General features: G+C 49.4%; 1 protein-coding gene across 1 annotated transcript; it reads right to left on the minus strand.

The window, feature by feature from the left end:
• Window positions 1-459: 459 nt before the first annotated feature.
• Window positions 460-19,566, minus strand: LOC309522767 (elongation factor 2). The gene is made up of 15 exons (XM_082206318.1): window positions 19,413-19,566; window positions 16,279-16,493; window positions 14,863-15,044; window positions 14,427-14,638; window positions 12,696-12,874; window positions 12,045-12,150; window positions 10,068-10,181; window positions 8,848-8,986; window positions 7,589-7,784; window positions 5,990-6,248; window positions 4,710-4,817; window positions 2,951-3,304; window positions 1,857-2,039; window positions 1,619-1,751; window positions 460-952 (listed from the first exon to the last, which is right to left on the minus strand). Exons 1-15 carry the CDS (start codon window positions 19,413-19,415, stop codon window positions 759-761), a joined length of 2,577 nt encoding a protein of 858 aa, XP_082062444.1. The 5' UTR covers window positions 19,416-19,566; the 3' UTR covers window positions 460-758.
• Between the last annotated feature and the right edge of the window lie 708 nt (window positions 19,567-20,274).

Below are 20,274 nucleotides of genomic sequence, written 5' to 3' on the forward strand. Positions count from 1 at the left end.
GCGCCAGCGAAGGACTGTGTGCACACATACAACCCCAGTTTTCTAAATAAAACTGCTTTCGTACAGCACAGATGGAGCTCCCCCCTTGCTTCTAAGTGTGTGGGCTCAGGTCTCAACAGCTGTTAAAGACATCCAACACGACAGGCAGCCTCGTCTTATTAAATTTATTATTCCAGTGGTACTAATACATTGATTTGCACAAGGACACCCATTTAGCAGAGGGGCTGCTTTTGCCCAACTAGAAAAGCCTCCCCCCCCCCCTTTTCTCTCCCAATCCTAAAAGAAAATTCCTCCAGACTGCCCCCCTCCTCCCCATCGAATCCAGTATTTGAGTATGGAATGAAATTTCACGCACCCTTTTCTTTTCGGAAGTTTGCCTGTCCTCCCCAATCTGCAAACCAAGGGAGGGAAAAAAAACCCTTCACTTGGCTCTGAGCATCAAATAAATATGGAGACGGGTTTCAGTTGCATCAAATGGAAATGTATTTTTGGAAGTTATAATGGCACTGGGTGAGCGGCCCCGCTGGTTCGTGTGCAGACGGCCTGGAACCTCTAAGGCTGAATGCAGACACGGCTCTTTTTAAAATCTGCCCCGAGACGGAAGATCAAGCAAGGAAGTGGCCCAATGCCTTTTGCAAGACACCTGCAGCACTGATGTTATTATGCAAGTTAAATTTGGAGTCCCACAACATACATTTTTTAAATTTATTCTTTTACATCTGGTGTTGCATTTTTAATTCAGCTTGGTTGATTGGTTTTTACAATTTGTCCAGGAAGTTATCTAGTGCGGGAATGCCCTCCTTCAGCCCTTTGCGCTTGCGGGTCTCAGCGACCACCTGGCAGGGGCGGCTGGTGTTGTCGAACGGGTCTCCGGGCAGGATCTGCCAGTGGTCGAACACACACTGGGGGAAAGCCTGGCCACCCGTGTTGGATCTCAAGTCAGCAGTGAAGCCTGTGAAGAGAGAGGGAGAGAGAGAAGAGTTTATACTATAAGCAAACAAAACTGTAAGAAAGAAATACAGGTGTTCGAGTTTACCCACACACCCCACAACCAGCTCATTGTCTTAGCTAAAAGCAGCATCCTGGAGGCATCTACCTTAATAAATAATATTAGTAATGATTTATTATTTTATACCCAACCCATCTGGCTGAGTCTCCCCAGCCACTGTAGGCGGCTCTCAACAAAATATTAAAAGCACAAGAAAACATCAAACATTGAAAACTTCCCTAAACAGGGTTGCCTTCAGATGTCTTCTAAATGTTTATTTCCTTGACATCTGATAGGAAGACGTTCCACGGGGAGGGCGCCACTACCGAGAAGGCCCTCAGAGCTGGGCCTCAGTGTCCAAGCTGAACCATGGGGGTAGAGATGTTCCTTCAGGTATAACGGGCCATTTAGGGCTTTTAAAGGTCATTCCCAAACATTGAATTGTGCTCAGAAATGTACTTAAGAGGAACAGAAGTCTGCTACCAGGGCAAGACCTGCTCAACTTTGTAGCAGCCATCTCAGATTAGCCTGGGAGACAACCTCTGATCGATCCTTCACACCTCCAGCTGCTGACAAAGGTTACCTGGAAGATGCAAGTGCCAAGGGAGGCTGATAAAAGCTGACGCTTACCAAAGGACTCGTTGACAGGGAGATAGGCCTTGACCACAAACATGGGGGTGCCGGCCACCTGGGACTCCTCGAAGACGTGCCCCCGTTTCCTGTTCAGCACGCCATAGATGCCACCCACAACCTGTTCTGGGCACTGGAAGGGGAAGAAAGTGGGTATACGTTACAGCACTGCACAGAGTCAAGCCAGTGGGCTGCCGCCGCCGCCTCTTAAGAACACAGCCTGCCTCCCGTTACCCACCTGGATCTCCACAAGGTAGATGGGCTCCATGAGGCGGGGCTGAGCCGTCAACACGCAGGCATAGAGGCACCTTCTGGCCGTGGGAATGATTTGGCCACCTCCGCGGTGGATGGCGTCCGCGTGCAGGGTCACGTCGTGCACGTCAAAGCGGACGGCGCGCATGTTTTCCTCGCAAAGGGCACCCTGGAGAAAAGAGAGAGGTTTAGGGTGGGAGGGGAAATCATTTTCCAGTTTGCATTCAACCCAACTTTTTTGTCCTTCCTCTCTGAAGCAGCCAACATAGTTTTTTTTTTAAAAAAGCAATTAAGCACTCAGCCATAGCAGCCAAGAAGCAAAGGTAGGGCCAATGCTTCCTTCAGCTCATGGTCAGCCTTCTTCCTGCAAACTGTCAGAGCCAGGAGGAGGAGGAGTCGCCCAGGGGGACCAGAGGATGGGAAGAGCGTGATCTACTAAGGGGCAGAGAATCGGAGTCTAGATATGATGGAGAGCAGCAACAACTGAGAAAGGATAGGCATAATATTTTACAAGGATGGGAAGGAACATCATGGACAGAATAACTGTCACACACAGGAGGTTTAAGGTAACATGTCAATACAAATAGATGTCGTTAGTACTGCAGTTGCTGTAAGAGGGATTGTTATTTTAACTGGAGTGCAATTGAGATGGGTAAGATTTTGGGACGCAGAAATAAAGCAAATAATCAAACCATCAATTCTAGCACATGGGAGGCCACCTAAATTATTTAATTTGGCACCTGAATAATTGGAATTAGCAATTGTATATAATTTGGCATTGCTATAATGAGGCCATTAGTGGGTTATTGTAATTGAAAACTAATGATGATTATTATATATAAAAAGAGAGAATTGGAGATTAGAAACAGGGGAGATGCAAATATCCGTTGATTCCCTTTCCATCCCTGCCCCGCAGTAGAGTCGTCCCATGGAATCGGAAGGGATCCCAGAGGTCATCTTGTCCTCTTGCAATGCAGGAATCTTTCCCCCTATGTAGGACCAGAACTTATAACCCTGAGGTTGAAGGCAGGACGCAGACAGCCCACCGCCCTGCAATGAGGGGCGCCCACTCTTGCTTACCTCCTTCGTGGCCCACTGGAAGCCTGCCACAACGCTGTCCTTGATCTCGTTGAGGTACTGCACCCCCTTGGTGATGTCCGTCAGGATGTTGGGGCCAGTGCCGTCCGGGCCAAAGCACCAGATCTTGCGGGCCTCGGCCACGTCCCACTCGTACTTCTCGGCCAGGTAACGGGCCCGTGTCTTCAGCTCCTGGCGGGCGGAGACGTCTCCTTTGTCGATGTCCTCGGCCAGGCCGTCGGGGAAGGGGCGGGCTTTCATGTACAGACGGTTGTGCTTGTTGGGAGACTTGGAAAGGCACAGAACACTCGACTCCTCGCTGACCGTCTCACGGTAAGAGACCACTGGGTCGGATTTCTGCCAGAAAGATTAAAAAAAAAAAATTTAAGTCTCTAGCCGCTTCAAAGCCAATGCAGACTGTTTATTGCATCTTGTACATTGCCTTGAGATAGTCTGTAGCAATGGCTTTGTTTTTATTTATTATAGTTTTTTTATTAATTTTCTGTTTTACAATTTGGAACACTCGTTTTTTACATCCTTAAGAGATCAATGACATCCCTTCTTCTCTTTTCGCGGTTTATAAATCCCTGCATATTTTACAAAAGCTATGCCATTCAGTATTCCGTTATTGCATCCATCAAAACTTTTTGACGCTGTTGAATTTATCTTAATGCTGACGGGGTTTTCAAGTGTACACAATTCTGACCCCATATATTCAAAAACTGTTTTCCAATCTTCTCTAAACATACGCTCTGCTTGGCCTCTTATTCTATATAGAAAACATCTGAAGGCAGCCCTGCTTAGGGAAGCTTTTAATGTTTGACAGACTATTGTATTTTATTATTTTGTTGGAAGCCTCCCGGAGTGGCTGGGGAAACCCAACCAGATGGGCGGGGTATAAATAATATTATTAATATTATTCATTCTAGTAATGCTCCTGAATACCACTTTCTGGGAACCAAGGGAGGGTGAGAGTGCTCTTATGGTCGGGTCCTGCCACCAAGACCGGGCTCGAGACTTGTCACGTGGTGCAATTACCGTATTTTCCGCCCTATAGGACACACTTTTCCCCCTCCAAAAATGAAGGGGAAATGTGTGTTCGTCCTATGGGGCGAATGCAGGCTTTCGCTGAAGACTGGAGGGCGAGAAGGGTCGGTCTGCGCAACCCTTGGGAGACCGGTGCGACTTCCCGCCTGTTTCCCGAGGGTTGCGCAGAGCTGCCTGAAGTCTCGGGCTTCGCGCAGCTCTGCGCAATCCTGGGGAGATCGGCGCGACTTCCCGCTGGGCTCCATAGGCTTGCGGATAGCAGGTTGTTCTGGGGGCTGGCGCCAGCCCTGCACCTGGGGGGAGGGAGAGATAATTTTTTTTTCCTTTATCCCCCCCCCAAAAAAAACTAGGTGCGTCCTATAGGGCAGTGTGTTGATATTGCAGAGTCCTTTGCACAACGGAATGATGAACAGTACGTGCCACATGCTTATATCGCTTTATTTTCAGTTCAAAGTGGAGAAATTACAAACATGCATCTTGCCTCTGCGGGAGCAGAGAAGCAACCGTCCTTCTCCTCGGAATGAAGAACACCGAGAGACTAAGTGAAAAACAGGAAACCAGTGTACGTCACATCCAGCTTCCCATTCCCGTGGGAAAACCCCAACAGTGCTCTGACTGTGGAATGTAAACAGTGTCTTGTGACAAGCACTTCGCTGCACAGTGAAGAGAGCAGAAACCAAGACAGTGTGCCCTATGGGGACGAAAAATACGGTACCTTAATTGGAATGCAAGCATGGTCCTCCTCCAGATCCTTCAGGCAGATCTCCAGATGTAGCTCCCCAGCACCAGCTATGATGTGCTCCCCAGACTCCTCAATGATACACTGGAGGATGGGGAAGAGCGAAAGGAATGAAGCAGAAACGAGGCCCAGCCCAAACCGAGAAGCGTCCCCCGTCCCCAACCCACAATGTGCCCCCCCCGTCATCTCCCACACCTAAAAACCCTTTGAAGGGGTTCGATGGGTTTTTAGAAGAGTGACTAGTGGGGTGCCACAGGGTTCTGTCTTGGGCCCGGTCTTATTCAACATCTTTATCAACGACTTGGATGAGGGACTCCAGGGCATCCTGATCAAATTTGCAGATGACACCAAACTGGGAGGGGTGGCTAACACCCCAGAGGACAGGATCACACTTCAAAACGACCTTGACAGATTAGAGAACTGGGCCAAAACAAACAAGATGAACTTTAACAGGGAGAAATGTAAAGTATTGCACCTGGGCAAAAAAAATGAGAGGCACAAATACAAGATGGGTGACACCTGGCTTGAGAGCAGTACATGTGAAAAGGATCTAGGAGTCTTGGTTGACCACAAACTTGACATGAGCCAACAGTGTGACGCGGCAGCTAAAAAAGCCAATGCAATTCTGGGCTGCATCAATAGGAGTATAGCATCTAGATCAAGGGAAGTAATAGTGCCACTGTATTCTGCTCTGGTCAGACCTCACCTGGAGTACTGTGTCCAGTTCTGGGCACCACAGTTCAAGAAGGACACTGACAAACTGGAACGTGTCCAGAGGAGGGCAACCAAAATGGTCAAAGGCCTGGAAACGATGCCTTATGAGGAACGGCTAAGGGAGCTGGGCATGTTTAGCCTGGAGAAGAGGAGGTTAAGGGGTGATATGATAGCCATGTTCAAATATATAAAAGGAGGTCACATAGAGGAGGGAGAAAGGTTGTTTTCTGCTGCTCCAGAGAAGCGGACACAGAGCAATGGATCCAAACTACAAGAAAGAAGATTCCACCTAAACATTAGGAAGAACTTCCTGACAGTAAGAGCTGTTTGACAGTGGAATTTGCTGCCAAGGAGTGTGGTGGAGTCTCCTTCCTTGGAGGTCTTTAGGCAGAGGCTTGACAACCATATGTCAGGAGTGCTCTGATGGTGTTTCCTGCTTGGCAGGGGGTTGGACTCGATGGCCCTTGCGGTCTCTTCCAACTCTAGGATTCTATGATTCTATTCTATGATTCTATGTACGCAGGCTATTCGCCCCGGCTCACCTGCACCATGGGGTCAGACTTGGCCAGCCTCTTCAGCCCCTCCACCAGCTTGGGCAGGTCGGCTGGGTTCTTGGCTTCCACGGCGACGCGCACCACGGGGCTGACGCTGAACTTCATGACGCGCAGGTTGTGGGCATGCTCAAAGGTGGTGATGGTGCCCGTCTTGACCAGGAACTGGTCGACGCCAACCAGCCCCACGATGTTGCCGCAAGGCACGTCCTCGATGGGCTCCACGTAGCGGCCCATCATGAGAATGGTTCTAGAGAGGGGACAGAATTTTTTTTTTAAAAAAATGTATTTTTAAAAAAAGATTTTCTTAGTTTACAAAAGTATGTGCAATGTCTCTCTCTCCTCTCCAAGTAGCATTTTTTACAAATCAGTTTCATTTCTTGAGACATTCGGAAGGAGGGGAAAGGGTGGGGAATGGGGGGGGGAATTGTGGAGAAGTGGTGGGAAGGTAAAGGTACCCCTGCCCGTACGGGCCAGTCGTGTCCGACTCTAGGGTTGTGCACTCATCTCACTGAAGAGGCCAGGAGCCAGCGCTGTCCGAAGACACTTCCGGGTCATGTGGCCAGCGTGACGAAGCTGCTCTGGCGAGCCAGCACCAGCACACGGAAACGCCGTTTACCTTCCCGCTATAAAGTGGTACCTATTTATCTACTTGCACTTAATTGTGCTTTCGAACTGCTAGGTGGGCAGGAGCTGGGACCGAAGACGGGAGCTCACCCCGCTGCGGGGATTCGAACAGCCGACCATATGATCGGCAGGTCCTAGGCGCTGAGGTTTTACCCACAGCGCCACCCACGTCCCCTGGGAAGGTGAAGGACAGCAAAAGCAGCTTGGGGGGGGAGAGCTGGAAAGTCTGCTCTGGGGGCGGACTGGAGTTCTTTTGGAATGAGCCACTGCCAGGGGAAACTATTGACGGATCCCCCCTCTCCTCAGGGACAGGTTATGGACATCTAATGCAGGGGTAGGCAATCTAAGGCCCGCAGACCGGATGCAGCCCAATCGCCTTCTCAATCCGGCCCACGGACGGTCTGGGAATCAGCGTGTTTTTACACGAGTAAAATGCATCTCTGGTTTATTTGTGGGGCACAGGAATTCATTCATTTCGCCCCCCAAAAATATAGTCTGGCCTCTCAAAAGAATCAGCCCACGGTTGCTGACCCCTGATCTAAAGCACGGGCCGGCAAACTAAGACCTGCAAGCCGGATCAGGCCCAATTGCCTTCTGGATCCAGCCACGAACAGTCCGGGAATTGCCACGTGGATCGCCAGTGTGCATGTTCTCTCCCTCACACGGAGGCGGCGCCACCTCCCTTAAGCGGGAGCTCTCACTCAGTTCTCCTCTTCTCCACTCACTTACGGCGGTGGCCTTGGAATCGCAAGTGTGTTAAGCCCACTCACGCCCAGCCTGGTTATGTTTTCTAGAGCTACATACAGCTGGGCTCTGCAGAACAGAATTGCCGGATAAGGGGGGATTTTGTTCCTGAACTCATATTCATTTCAGCTGCCACTTCCTGCCACCCAAAGCCCACGTGAGCCTGCGGACAGGGACGGGAAGCGCGAAGCAAAGCCCAGCGATTTGTGAAAAACGGACCTCTGGATTGGCTTCAGGTAGAGATCTTCCTTCTTGCCTGGGGTGTAGTTTGGTCCCATGATTCTGCACTTCAGGCCGGTGGACACAATGCCCGAGAAGACGCGCCCAAAGGCATAGAAGCGGCCCTTGTCAGTGGTCGGCACCATTTTGGAGATGTACATCATCAGGGGGCCTTTGGGGTCGCAGTTCTTAATTCCTGGGGGAGGAAAGGGGGGGGGAAAGACTATTTAAAGGCTCTAAAGGTAAAGGGACCCCTGACCATTAGGTCCAGCCGTGACCGACTCGGGGGTTGCTGCACTCATCTCGCTTTACTGGCCAAGGGAGCCGGGGTACAGCTTCTGGGTCATGTGTCCAGCAGGACTAAGCCGCTTCTGGCGAACCAGAGCAGCGCACGGAAATGCCGTCTACCTTCCCGCCGGAGTGGTACCTATTTATCTAATTGCACTTGACGTGCTTTTGAACTGCTAGGTTGGCAGGAGCTGGGACCGAGCAACGGGAGCTCACCCCATCGCGGGGATCCGAACCGCCAACCTTCTGATCAGCAAGCCCTAGGCTCTGTGGTTTAACCCACAGCACCAACAGCGTCCCATTTAAAGGCTCTAGGGCAGTGTTTCCCAGCTGGTGTTCCGCGGCACACTACTGTGCCGTGAGACATTGGCTGGTGTGCCGTGGGAGGGAGGCGAGCAAGTCGGGCGGTGAGAGGCGGCGGCGGCGAGGATCCGCGTCGAGCCGGGGGCGGCTCCGCGGTGGTGGTGCCGAGCGGCAGGGCAGCGCGTGCAAAAGGGAGGAGCGCGAGACAGCGGAGGAGGAGGAGGCCGGCATGTCCGGGCAGCAGCAGCAACAACAGCAGCAGCAACTCCCGGCGACGGCTCCTCAAGCCCCGCCGCCGCCCCCTCCTCCGCCCGCTATCGCCGCCACCACCACAACAGCCGCCTCAGTTGCCGCCGTCCCTCAGTCCCTCGCTCTGCTGCCTCCTCCCACCCCCAAAGCTTGGAGGTTCCCCGGCAAGGGGGAGGGAAAAAACTTTCACTTTCGTGCGTCCCTCCCGGCGTGACGCTGCGCGCTGACGTCACGGTGGTGTGCCGCGAGATTTTTTTCCTTAAACAGGTGTGCCGTTGCCCCAAAAAGTTTGGGAAACACTGCTCTAGGGGACAAGAAAAAACTGCAAGCGTTTCTGGAAGGCCGCTTTCTTCACTAGAGAGTCAGCCTCTTTCTGGGGATGGGGCACCCTGCTCGTCTTCAGGGGGGCTGCGACCTACCCATGGCAGCTTCGTCGTCAGGGGGCCCTTCATACAGCAATTCGCAGCGGTACTTCTGAGCGGTGACAGGAGAGGGCAGGTGGATGGTGATCATCTGCAGCAGCGCATCCCCAGCCGGCAGCCAGCGTCTCATCACAGCCTGGGAAGGAGAGGGAGGAACCACCAGTTCAGAGAGGAGAGCCATCTAACCCAGTCACATAGCGAGGTCACCACGAATCAGGGTGGATAAAAACCAACGAGTTTTTTATTTTTAAAAATTGGGGGGGGGGGAGGGGAATTGCATCTTTTTAATTTAAATTGGATTTTTAAATTAAAACATGTATGCATGTTTTTGGGCAGGGGTCTGCAACCCGCGGCTCCGGAGCCACATGTGGCTCTTTTACACCTTTGCCGCGGCTACGGGATGGATACTAGCGAGGGGAGGAGGCGCATTGTGTGCCCCGACACTCCCCACTGTGGTGGGCGCTGTACTGGCTGTGACGTCGCATGGGGGCGGTGCGTGCGTTAGTCACGCACCGTCCCGACGTCACCTTCCCGCCTGCTGTCAGATCGGACATTAAGGTAAGAAACAATATATGCAGTGTTATATTTGTTTTAAATGTCGCAATGGTTTTGCGGCTCCCAGGTTTTTTTTCTTCGGAAACAGGTCCAAGTGGCTCTTTTTGTCTTAAAGGTTGCAGACCCCTGTTTTGGGGGACGTAATTCCCACCAGGGTGGATAAAAATCAATTTTATAAAAAAAACTTCTTTTAATTTAAACTGGGTTTTTTTAAATATAAATAGAATTTTTTTATATAGATCAATTTTGTTGATTTGAATTGATTTTTTTAAAAAAATTGGATTTTTAAAACAAAATGCTTTTGGAGGAAAACCTTTCCAAAGATAGTTTTCTATTTAAGTTGCATTATAGTCCTAAACAGGTACCCTCAAACTCAACCCTCTCCAGCTGCTTTGGGACTACAATTCCCATCATCCCTGACCACTGGTCCTGTTAGCTAGGGATGATGGGAGTTGTAGTCCCAAAACAGCTGGAGGGCTGAGTTTGGGGGTGCCTGGTCCAAAGGCTATTCATCCAGAAATAAGGATTTGTTTTAAGTTTTCCATGTGTGCTAAAACTCTGAGCTTCATCCTCTGGAGCCTACTGAAGGCTTTCCTACCCCAGCAAGCAATTTACTTCTACTCCCCCACCCTTCCTAGGGCGTGAGCCCCCCGCCCCCTCACCTTCAGCAAGGGTTTCCCCTCCTTGTCTTTATCCTCGCTGTCCAGCTTTATGTCCAGCTTCTCTATCAGTTTGGCGGTTTCCTCCTTCTTGAAGTTCATGATTGCATCGAACACCTTTCAAAGGAGAAATAATTGCACGGACGTTAGGCTAGGCTGGGTGCAGCTGCCACAGAAGCAGCGGGTTATGTCTCCTCTAGCAATATTCCCAAAGCAAGGCAGAACACTCAAAACAGGTCATCAGGGCTTCCTTCCAACTAACTGCAACAGGCAAAGGCAATACAGTGGTGCCCGCAAGATGAACGCCTCGCAAGACGAAAAACTCGCAAGACGAAAGGTTTTTTCGTTTTCGAGTTGCTTCGCAAGACGAATTTCCCTATGGGCTTGCTTCGCAAAATGAAGCTTGCCCCCGCACCCCGGCCCTCTTTTGAAGCAAGGGGCGGCGGGGAGAAGATCGCTTCTCCCCGTTGCCAGCCCCGCAATCTCCGGGGACCGAGGGGAAGGCGCACACGCCTCTCTCCCCGGACCCCTTTTGAACCAAGGGGCGGCAACGGGGAGAAGCGATTCTACCCGCTGCCCCTTCCCTTGCTTTAAAACAGGTCCCCTCTGTCCCCGGACGGTCTCCACAGGAACGCATTGATTTTCAATGCATTCCTATGGGAAAACTCGCAAGAAGAAAAAACTTGCGGAACAAATTAATTTCGTCTTGCGAGGCACCACTGTACAAGCTAATGCACAAGTCCATTTGTATTTCACACTGTGCTGGCTGCCCTGACTTTTGGCTTAAAAAAAGCAGCAACTATAATATCTACACTGCCTGTGCATAGGCTGCAACAGCAGATTCAAGGTTCTTTTGTTCATCTACAAAGACCTGAACAACGAGGTCCTGGGATACCTTAACGAGCACTTCATATCCCAGACTTGATCATTGAGATCATCTGGAGGAAAGCTGTTCATTGTCCCCCTCTCGTTTACAGAGGCTCAAATGACCACAAACAGAAGTCAGGCATCCAGTCCCATGCTGGTGAACACTCTCCCAGCTGATTTGACAAGTACCCTTGTTTTTTTCTCAGGCGTCTCTTTGAGACATTGCAATGCCAGGCCTATACTTAATTTTCATTGGCTTGTCAACTTAATAACCATCTTGATTTTTAAAATTTAACTCATTAAGACTACCTTGATATTTTCTTATATGGTGGGATAACAGAATCAGTACAGTCGTACTTTGGTTTTCGAACAGCTGAGCTCTCGAACGTTTTGGCTCCCGAATGCCGCAACCCCGGAAGTGTTCCAGTTTGCGAACTATTTTTGGAAGCCGAACATCTTATTGGCTGCAGGAGCTTCTTGCAGCCAATCAGAAGTTGCACTTTGGTTTTGGAAGTCAAATGGACTTCCGGAACAGATTCTGTTCAACTTCAGAGGTACGACTGTACTTCTATAAATGAAATTAGCCAGAACCACCATTTTTATGTTCTTATTCCAAGTGCTTTAGCGTTGGAAGCCCCTCTCAAGTCTGGACCTTTACACAGAACCCTTCTACTGGTGCCAAAAGAAACTACAGTGGTACCTCGCAAGACGAATGCCTCGCAAGACGAAAAAGTTTTCAGTTTTTTGAGTCATTCCGCAAGATGAATTTCCCTATGGACTTGCTTCCTTTTTCTTAAAGCCGCTAAGCCGTTAATAGCTGCTAAGAGCAGAGCTTCGCAAGATGAAAAAACCACAAGACGAAGAGACTCGCGGAACGGATTAATTTCATCTTGCGAGGCACCACAAGGCACGACCGGGAGGTTCTCAGACATTTTATCGGGAGGTTCTGTAGTGTGGATTGGCAGACTCTGGGTCAGACCTACAAAAAGTTCTTCAAACTTAACAAGTCAGGTCAAAGTGAAGAATTTTTTTCCATCATCATGCTCAGATCGCGCCAGGCCACAAAGAGCACAGAGCAACTCTATAGGGAAAACTGGGAGCAAAGTACGTCACCTTGAAAATCGGGTCCAGGATCAGCTGGCAGAAAGTCCTTGGCAGCTTCTTCCCATCTGGGCTGGTGGCCGACTTGCTGAATTTGCCAGTGGCTGGGTCAAAGTACCTAGGGACGAAAAGGCATGTGAGCTTCAGCTCTGCAGCAAAGGCAGTGTCTGGCCTGCCTACCACCTTCTCAAGAGTACCCACCTAAGCGGGAGGCCTCCTGGAAGCTGCCCGCATGACCATCTTTTGGAAGAGCCAAATTTCTACGTTCCGAGGCCCCCAACTCTTTTGACAGGCTGCCGTTTCCTCACTTGCCCCCCTCGAAAGCAGTCAGCCTCCTCTGTGCCTTTTGCAGTCCTCCGAGCCTAGTTGGCGTGCTGCAAATTGACACCGCCTTGAAATCTGTGGGGTCTCGAGGGCTATGTATCCCCATTCTCTAAAGAAAGCTACATGCTACACATGTATGGCCCGGATCTGACCCTTGGTGGCCAAGCCAAGTCAACAAATAGGGGACAATTTTCAGGACTAGTTTCAGGATTAAGTGCTTGCTCTGATCCTGCCTGTCTGCAAAGGAGGTCAGCTCTAAGTGTTCTCCCCACTGCATTCCAACCTGCAGAGTGGATTCTAAAGGAGAGCCCCAGCCCCAAAAGCCTAAGCTGCTCTCACCTGTCTCCCCACAGCTTCTTCATCATGTCTTCTACTTTCTTGGCACGGTCAGCTGTGCTCAGCTGCCCTTCGCCCTTTGCTGCGAATTTCGCCACGTACATCTCGGCAAACTGTTTCAGCGTGAAAGCCCAGCCGTGCAAGCCGGAGCCAAAGCCGACGGTGCCCAGAACCGGATCAATCTGGAAGGCAAGGAGAAGAACACATCAAGGTATGGAGTTAAGGAGTCAACTTCCTGATGGGCTGGAAGCTCGTCTTTTAATACATCATTATTATTTTAGCTGTTCTCAAAGAGGAAAAAACAAACCATGAATTTTTTTTAAAAAAACAGCAGAGTGGCCCAATGGTCACAGAAAATCATAAAAATGCAGGAAAAAAAACCACAAGCTTCCAGATTCTTGCAAATCCCTCCCCAACTGTTCCCCCAGCCACCCAGCACACAGAAATTCAAATCCAGAATTTTTAAAAAAAAACAGCAGAGTGGCCCAATGGTCACAGAAAATCATAAAAATGCAGAAAAAAACACACAAGATTCCAGATTCTTGCAAACCCCTTCCCAACACCAAGTCCTTGAATTCCAAACACCCCAACCCAAAATCCAAAACCCCCCAAAAAAGTTTTAAAAGCTTAATTTACCAAATGGCTGCAAAAGAAGTTTTGGAAAAGCTTCAAAAATCACCAAAGTCTTTAAAAACCTCAAAAAAGGCTACCACACCGCGTTCTATGAGTTGCTCCTCGAAGTCAAGTCGCAACTGTATTAACGGTGTTAAGAAAAAGGGAACAAACTTGCAAGACGTTTTCGTCTTGCAAAGCAAGCCCATAGGGAAATTCGTCTTGCGGGGCACCACTGTACTGATTTCTCTGTCGCGCTTTGGAACAGACTAAGGTGCTCAAGTGTCAATGTAACTGTGTTCTAGCGACCATTTGTGACATGCAATAGGGGTTACGTCCAATTCACACTCCCGAGTACAACCACTGAGGCCCTTTTTCAAGGGAGATAAAGAGGTTGACAACCTTTTCAGCGGTGGATCCGTTTCTGGATCACTCTCCTCAGGGAAGCACACCATTTGTTGTCTTGTCTATGGGTGCCAGGCAAAATCACTTATTTTCACGGGCAACTGGCTTTTAGGGGTACCTAAAACATGTCAATGGACTTTGATGCGATGATCCATTAATAGGAGCGGGCAGGATTTGTACCTTTAAAATACATTTTGAGTATTTAATTTGTGTTTAGCACTCATTATATGCCCGGTTTCAACGGACTTCATTTCTATGCTCACTGCACAAGCTGTTCTGAAAAACCAGAGCACAAAAATGTGACTTGATTACTAATACAGTGGTGCCTCGCAAGACGAAAAGAATCCGTTCTGTAATCGGGTTTTTCATCTTGCGAAGCAAGCCCATTTAAGGATTAGCGGATTAGCGCTATTACCGGCTTATCTGCTGATCGGATCAGCTGATAAGCGGCTTAAAAAAAAACAGCAGGAACTTGCAAGACATTGTCGTCTTGCGAAGCAAGCCCATAGGAAATTCGTTTTGCGAAGCACCTCCAAAACGGAAAACTCTTTCGTCTAGTGAGTTTTCCGTCTTGCGAGGCATTCGTCTTGCGGGGCACCACTGTAATAATTTAAGCCAGTCGGAGCAGGCCCAATTTCAACAGGTCGACTCTGAGCAGGATACAGCTGCTCACAGAGGTGAAAGGTCAAGACTGCACATCCACACGGCCTGCCTTACCATAATGTTGCCCATGGGGCCGCCCTCGCCTTCCCCGTAAGTGGAGATGATGACGTTCACGTTCTCCACAATGCGCTGGAAGGTCTGGTACAGTTCCTCTGGCTGAAGCTGCAGCTCCAACAGAGCCCGGTCCATTTTATTCATCATCAGGACTGGCTTGATCCTCTCAGCAATGGCCTGGCGCAGAACGGTCTCTGTTTGGACGCACACCCCTGGGAGGAAGAGGAAACAAAGGCTCAAGTCATCGCTATGGGGCTACGAGCACTTGGGGCTAGGGCTGCGTCCTCCTAAACTTCCTAATGCAGAAGGTGGGGCTTCACTCAGCCTATGGACACCCTTGCTTCCCTCTCCAGCCTATGGGGCGTACGGCCCTTGGGAGAGAGGCCACAGCAAGGGGCCATGGCTCCAGGTCCCAAGGCAAAGGGGGACATCTCACCAGAAACACAATCCACGACGACCAAGGCACCATCGGTGACACGCAGGGCAGCAGTGACCTCCGACGAGAAATCCACATGGCCCGGGGAGTCAATCAAATTGATCAGGAAGCCACAGCCATCTTTGCTCTGCTTGATAAATGCCAAATCATTCTCCGCAAGCTCGTAGAAGAGAGAAATTGCCCTGGAGGAAGAAGATGCATAAATTCCTAACCGTTCAACTACCGTTTCACCACAAGAAACCCCTAAGGCCCTTCTTCACGTGCCTCCTCCATGAGTGGTCCGGAGGGTGAAAATATACAAGAAGTGGCTCCCCATTTGTGGAACAGGCTCTCCTCGGGGAGGTTTGGCTTTAGGCGCCAGGCAAAAACGGTCCTCTTTAACCAGGTCTTTGGCTAACTGACATCCAATGCCCTTTAAAAGTGTGTTGGAGAGGGAAGGGAATTACTGAATTGTCATTATTTTAATTATGTATTTTGTGTTTTTTACTGTTGCGAACTGCCCTGAAATCTATGGTTACAGAACAGAATGCAAATTTAATAAAATTATAATAATCCTGCCTTTTCCTTGAACTGGGACTCAAGGTTGCTTACACGCATTAAAAGAAGACAAATAAAATACAATATACAGTGGTGCCTCGCAAGACGGAAAGAATCGGTTCTGTGAGTCTCTTCGTCTAGCGGTTTTTTCGTCTTGCGAAGCAAGCCCATTGACGGATTAGCGGATTAACAGCTTAGAAAAAGGGGGGGAAAGGAAACCCGCAGGAACTCGCAAGACATTTTCGTCTTGCGAAGCAAGCCCATAGGAGATTCGTTTTGTGAAGCACTTCCAAAACGGAAAACTCTTTCGTCTAGCGAGTTTTCCGTCTTGCGAGGCATTCACCTTGCGGGGCACCACTGTACACGTACCGAGGGCCTACGGCTTGTCTTCAAAAGCACTGAATTAATGCATACATACTTGAATTACAAGAGTGACAAGTTTTACCTTTCCACTACTTGAGACGCTTACAGCATAAATCAGCAAAATTTCAGACCTTTTCGAATCACAGAATTCTAGAATTGGAAGGGATCCCAAGGGTCATCTAGCCCAACCTCCTGCAATGCAGGGATCCTTCACCCAATGTGGGGCTTGAAACCATGACCCAGAGATTAAGAGTCTCAGGATTTGCTGACTGATGTAATTCCCACCCCCACCCCCTACACAGAGCTGTAATGCAGGAATTCTGCTCAACAGCCATCCTTGGGTGGGTGCAAACCACCAACCTCCTATGTGATTTTAATGGGAGAGTTAAACCCCTATTTGAATCTCCCCCAGCCGAAAGAAACCTGCCTGGATGAGCCTTCTGCTGGGGATTCCTTTTCTGGAAGTTTCAGGAATAGAGAAGGGGGGGAGGGGCGACGACTCTGGAAAGGACTTACGTGGACTTGATAGTGATACACCTCTCCTGCTCATCTTTTCTCGTGTCGGTGAAACGGGTTTCTCCCGCACGGGCTGAGGCAATAATCCCAGCTTTGCAAACCAGCGAGTCTGTGAGGGTAGATTTCCCATGATCCACATGGGCGATCACTGACATGTTCCGGATGTTGGCCTTCTTGTCCATAATGGCCCGGATCTGGTCTACGGTGAAGTTCACCTGGGGCAACAGAAGGCAGGTTAATGTGGCTGCTTCAGACAACAGGCCATTCCTGGACTGCTTTATTGAAGTGGGGAGAGAGAGAGGAAGCACTGAGGTGTCATTCTGTACAGTGGACACGGGTTGCAAACGTGATCCATGCAGGATGCACACTCTCAACCCGCAGCGGCGTGTATGCGCATGCTGCAATTTGGTGCTTCTGCACATAGCGCGACCACCGAAACCCGGAAGAAACCCGTCCCAGTACTTCCGGGTTTCGGCGGTCCACAACCCAACCCAAAAAAACGCAAAAAACCAACCCGAAGCGTCTGTAACCTGAGGTATCACTGTATTAGGAAGCTGGCTATAACTGCTCTGCAGAATTTGCCTCCAAACTTGGAAACATGTGGTTTCAGATCCTGCTTAGGGCAGGCCCACACCATACATTTAAAGCGCATCCAACACACATGACTTCCCTCAAATAATCTTGTGAACTGCAACCCACCCCGCTCACAGAGCTACAACTTCCAGCAGAGCTGCAATTCTCAGCACCATTAGCGACCTACAGCTCTTAGGATTCTTTGGGAGAAGTCTAATATGGTGTGGATCTGCCCAAACTCCTGTTACCAATGAACCTTCTGCTTGCTGCAGTTGCAAGCACGACGGTTTCTCTCACAAGGCGAGAGGGAAAGGCATTGTGCACGTGTTTCTCGCTGCCAAGCTGTCGCCAGCTCTGAATGGAGCCTAGCTCTGAACCGTTTTGTTGCTAAGCACCAGGGTGGGCGAAGCACTAATCTGCCTTCCATCCCAGAAAGCCCAGCCTATCACGAACTAGAAAGAACTGCCCTTTTATTATCCTCAGTCAGAGTAGACAATACTGGACTAGATGAATCAGCAGCTTGACCTGGTATAATAAAGTACGTAACTTCACTGAGTCACGCCGGCCCCTCTGTGTGCCAATTCTGCTATTACAGAACAAACACAATTTTTTCCAAGGGCATTGCAAGGCAAACATGAAGGCCTATAGATACATTAAAAAAGACACACACATTCTCCATGGGCTTAAAAAAAAAAAGGGCACACAAAATCTTTCAAGTTGTACGGGGGATCGCCTCCACAACCTCTGAACTATGGAGCCTGGTTGAAACAAAACCACCCGTCGCAGTTCCTAAAACGGCACCCGTAGAACTCTAGTTTGGATGAACAGATCGTTTCGGCACAAATCACCCATGTACAGGTTCACTGGGCTTTAGGGACGGGAGAAAATCTAATTCCGAAGTCTCTAGGCGTCTCCTCCCCACCAAAGACCGCAGGGCTTACATAAGACGGCTGCTTTAACGCAGGGAAGAGAAAGAGAGAGAGAGTGAAAATACAATTTCCACTCTGCACGCTGCAGTACCTCCCTTTGGCCGAGATAACATCCTGGCATTCTCCCAGCTTCCTCATACTCTGCCACATCATTTCACGTCCCCAAGCCATCTGCCCCCCCCCCCGCAACAGATATTTTTACCTGCCAACCAAATATATTCTGATGCATACGGAGCTCTGGGATTCTTTAGTTTTCACTGTGATTGCAAGACCTATTCTCCCCCTATTTGGGGGAGGGAAGCCACCCCTATCTTCAAACGTACACAGAACTCACCATGGCTTGAATATGTCATCCCGCGACCCCCTTCCATCAATTCATTTCTTGTTATTACATTTAAACCCCACCTTTCCTCCTGGGAGCTGAAGGTTGCGTACGTGACCTTCTCCTTTTCCACTTTTTATCCTAAAAGCCCCGTGAGGTTAGGCCTCTCCTTTTCCATTTTTTACCCTAAAAACCCTGTGAGGTTAGGCTGAAGCCCACCAAACCCCCCTTCTTAGGAATACAAGGAGTTAGGACCCTTAACATGGATGTGTACATACTACATACATTAAGCACGTATCACGAAGGAGATGTAAAAATGAAATCCATCTATTTGCCCTAGCATATCCTCCAATCCAAAATTCTTTTTGTATTTGAGAAAGGGGGGGTTAGGCTTATTCTGCCGCAAAAACAAGGGGGAGGAAAAATAAAGGGGAACCCTTTAAAAAAATAAAACACCGAGTATAGAGAGAGAAATAAATGCTACCTTAAGTGGTTGTTTTAAAAAGAGGTTTGTATCCACCTATCTGAAATTGAAGGGCCCCGAGTTACCTATCAGTTTAATGAGCCTACTCTCGAGTAGGACTAATATGGGAAAGCAACACGGGGTAGGAAAAATAAAGGGGAACCCTTTAAAAAAAATAAAACACTGAGTATAGAGAGAAATAAATGCTACCTTAAGGGGTTACTTTAAAAAGAGGTTTGTATCCACCTATCTGAAATTGAAGGGCCCCGAGTTACCTATCAGTTTAATGAGCCTACTCTCGAGTAGTCAAAATTAAAAAAAATTCCTTCCAGTAGCACCTTAAAGACCAACAGTCTTTAAGGTGCTACTGGAAGGAATGTTTTTTATTTTGACTATGGCAGACCAACACGGCTACCTATCTGTAACTACTCTCGAGTAGGACTAACATGGGAAAGCAACGTGGGGTTTTTTTTTTTGGGGGGGAGTCCTCTCCCACCCACGTTATTAAGATCCAACCACACCCCTTCGGCTCAAAGCTCATATTTTTAATTTTAATTATTTTATTATTAGCGCCCCTCTTTTCACCCCAAATTCCCCGGCCACAACCTTAGCAAGCAGAGCTGCTTTGCTTTTGATTCGCCCTTTTAGCTTATCTGCTTCCTTTCCAGGCCTCTTCTAGGCCTGGGCCTCTTCTCGCTCCCGGCCCCGCTCCCTCTCCGTAGGCCTCCAACCCCAACAGCAGGCCCGGAGCCTAAGCCGCGCTCCCCCCCGCGGCCTTACCCGGCCCCGCATTTCGCCCCAGGCCCCCCGCTCCCCCTCAGCCCAACCCCAGCCTCCGATGCCTCACCATGTTGGCGGATGGCGCCGGATTCTCCGCAGGCGCTTCAGAAGGGGCAGGGGGGAAAAAGAAAGGCCGGCAACAATGGCGGCGGCTCGGGTAGCCCTGTCTCGTTGGCAGGGGCCGAGCGGGCGGAAGAGGACGCTGACGTCAACAAGCTGCCTTTTATAGGAGCCGGCAAGGGGGCGGGCGGTGGCTCGTCAGGGAAGGAGGAGGGGCCTAGGGCAGGAATCCGGAACACGGCCGCTCTAGCCCCTTCGACGCAGCTCTTTGATCTTAGAGGCGGGAAAAGAGGACGGAAGGGAGAATAGGAATGGACGGTTTTCGCGCCTGCGCAGTGCGAACTTTTCGATCAATGCGGAAGTGAGCGGGCACGCTGCAGTCACGTGGGTACGGTCCCTGATTGCAAAGGGGAGGTGATGAATAAACTGCTATATTTTTTAATTTATGGCAATAAAGGAATCATATTAGCACTGATCTTTATTTTGATTTCTGTGTGGTTATTGTATCCCATTCGCAAGCATTTTATATTTTACAAATAATAATGCTCATTTGTACCTATTTTCATTTTTTAAAAAACCTCTATTTAACCTAGACAACGTCTTAAAAAGCAGAGACATCACCTTGCCAACAAAGGTCCGTATACTTAAAGCTATGGTTTTCCCAGTAGTGATGTATGGAAGTGAGAGCTGGACCATAAAGAAGGCTGATCGCCAAAGAATGGATGCTTTTGAATTCTGGTGCTGGAGGAGACTCTGGAGAGTCCCATGGACTGCAAGATCAAACCTCTCCATTCTGAAGGAAATCAGCCCTGAGTCCTCACTGGAAGGACAGATCGTGAAGCTGAGGTGCCAAGACTTTGGCCATCTCA

This window comes from Podarcis vaucheri, assembly GCF_965113315.1.
Source record: "Podarcis vaucheri genome assembly, chromosome: 18".
Taxonomy (NCBI): domain Eukaryota; kingdom Metazoa; phylum Chordata; class Lepidosauria; order Squamata; family Lacertidae; genus Podarcis; species Podarcis vaucheri.

Coding starts and splice junctions, on each gene's coding strand:
- LOC309522767 (XM_082206318.1), bottom strand. Junction 10,182..12,044: donor TCCTGGACCCGATTTTCAAG/GTGACGTACTTT, acceptor CTCCTTTGAAAG/GTGTTCGATGCAATCATGAA. Junction 4,818..5,989: donor AGTCTGACCCCATGGTGCAG/GTGAGCCGGGGC, acceptor CCCATCCTCCAG/TGTATCATTGAGGAGTCTGG.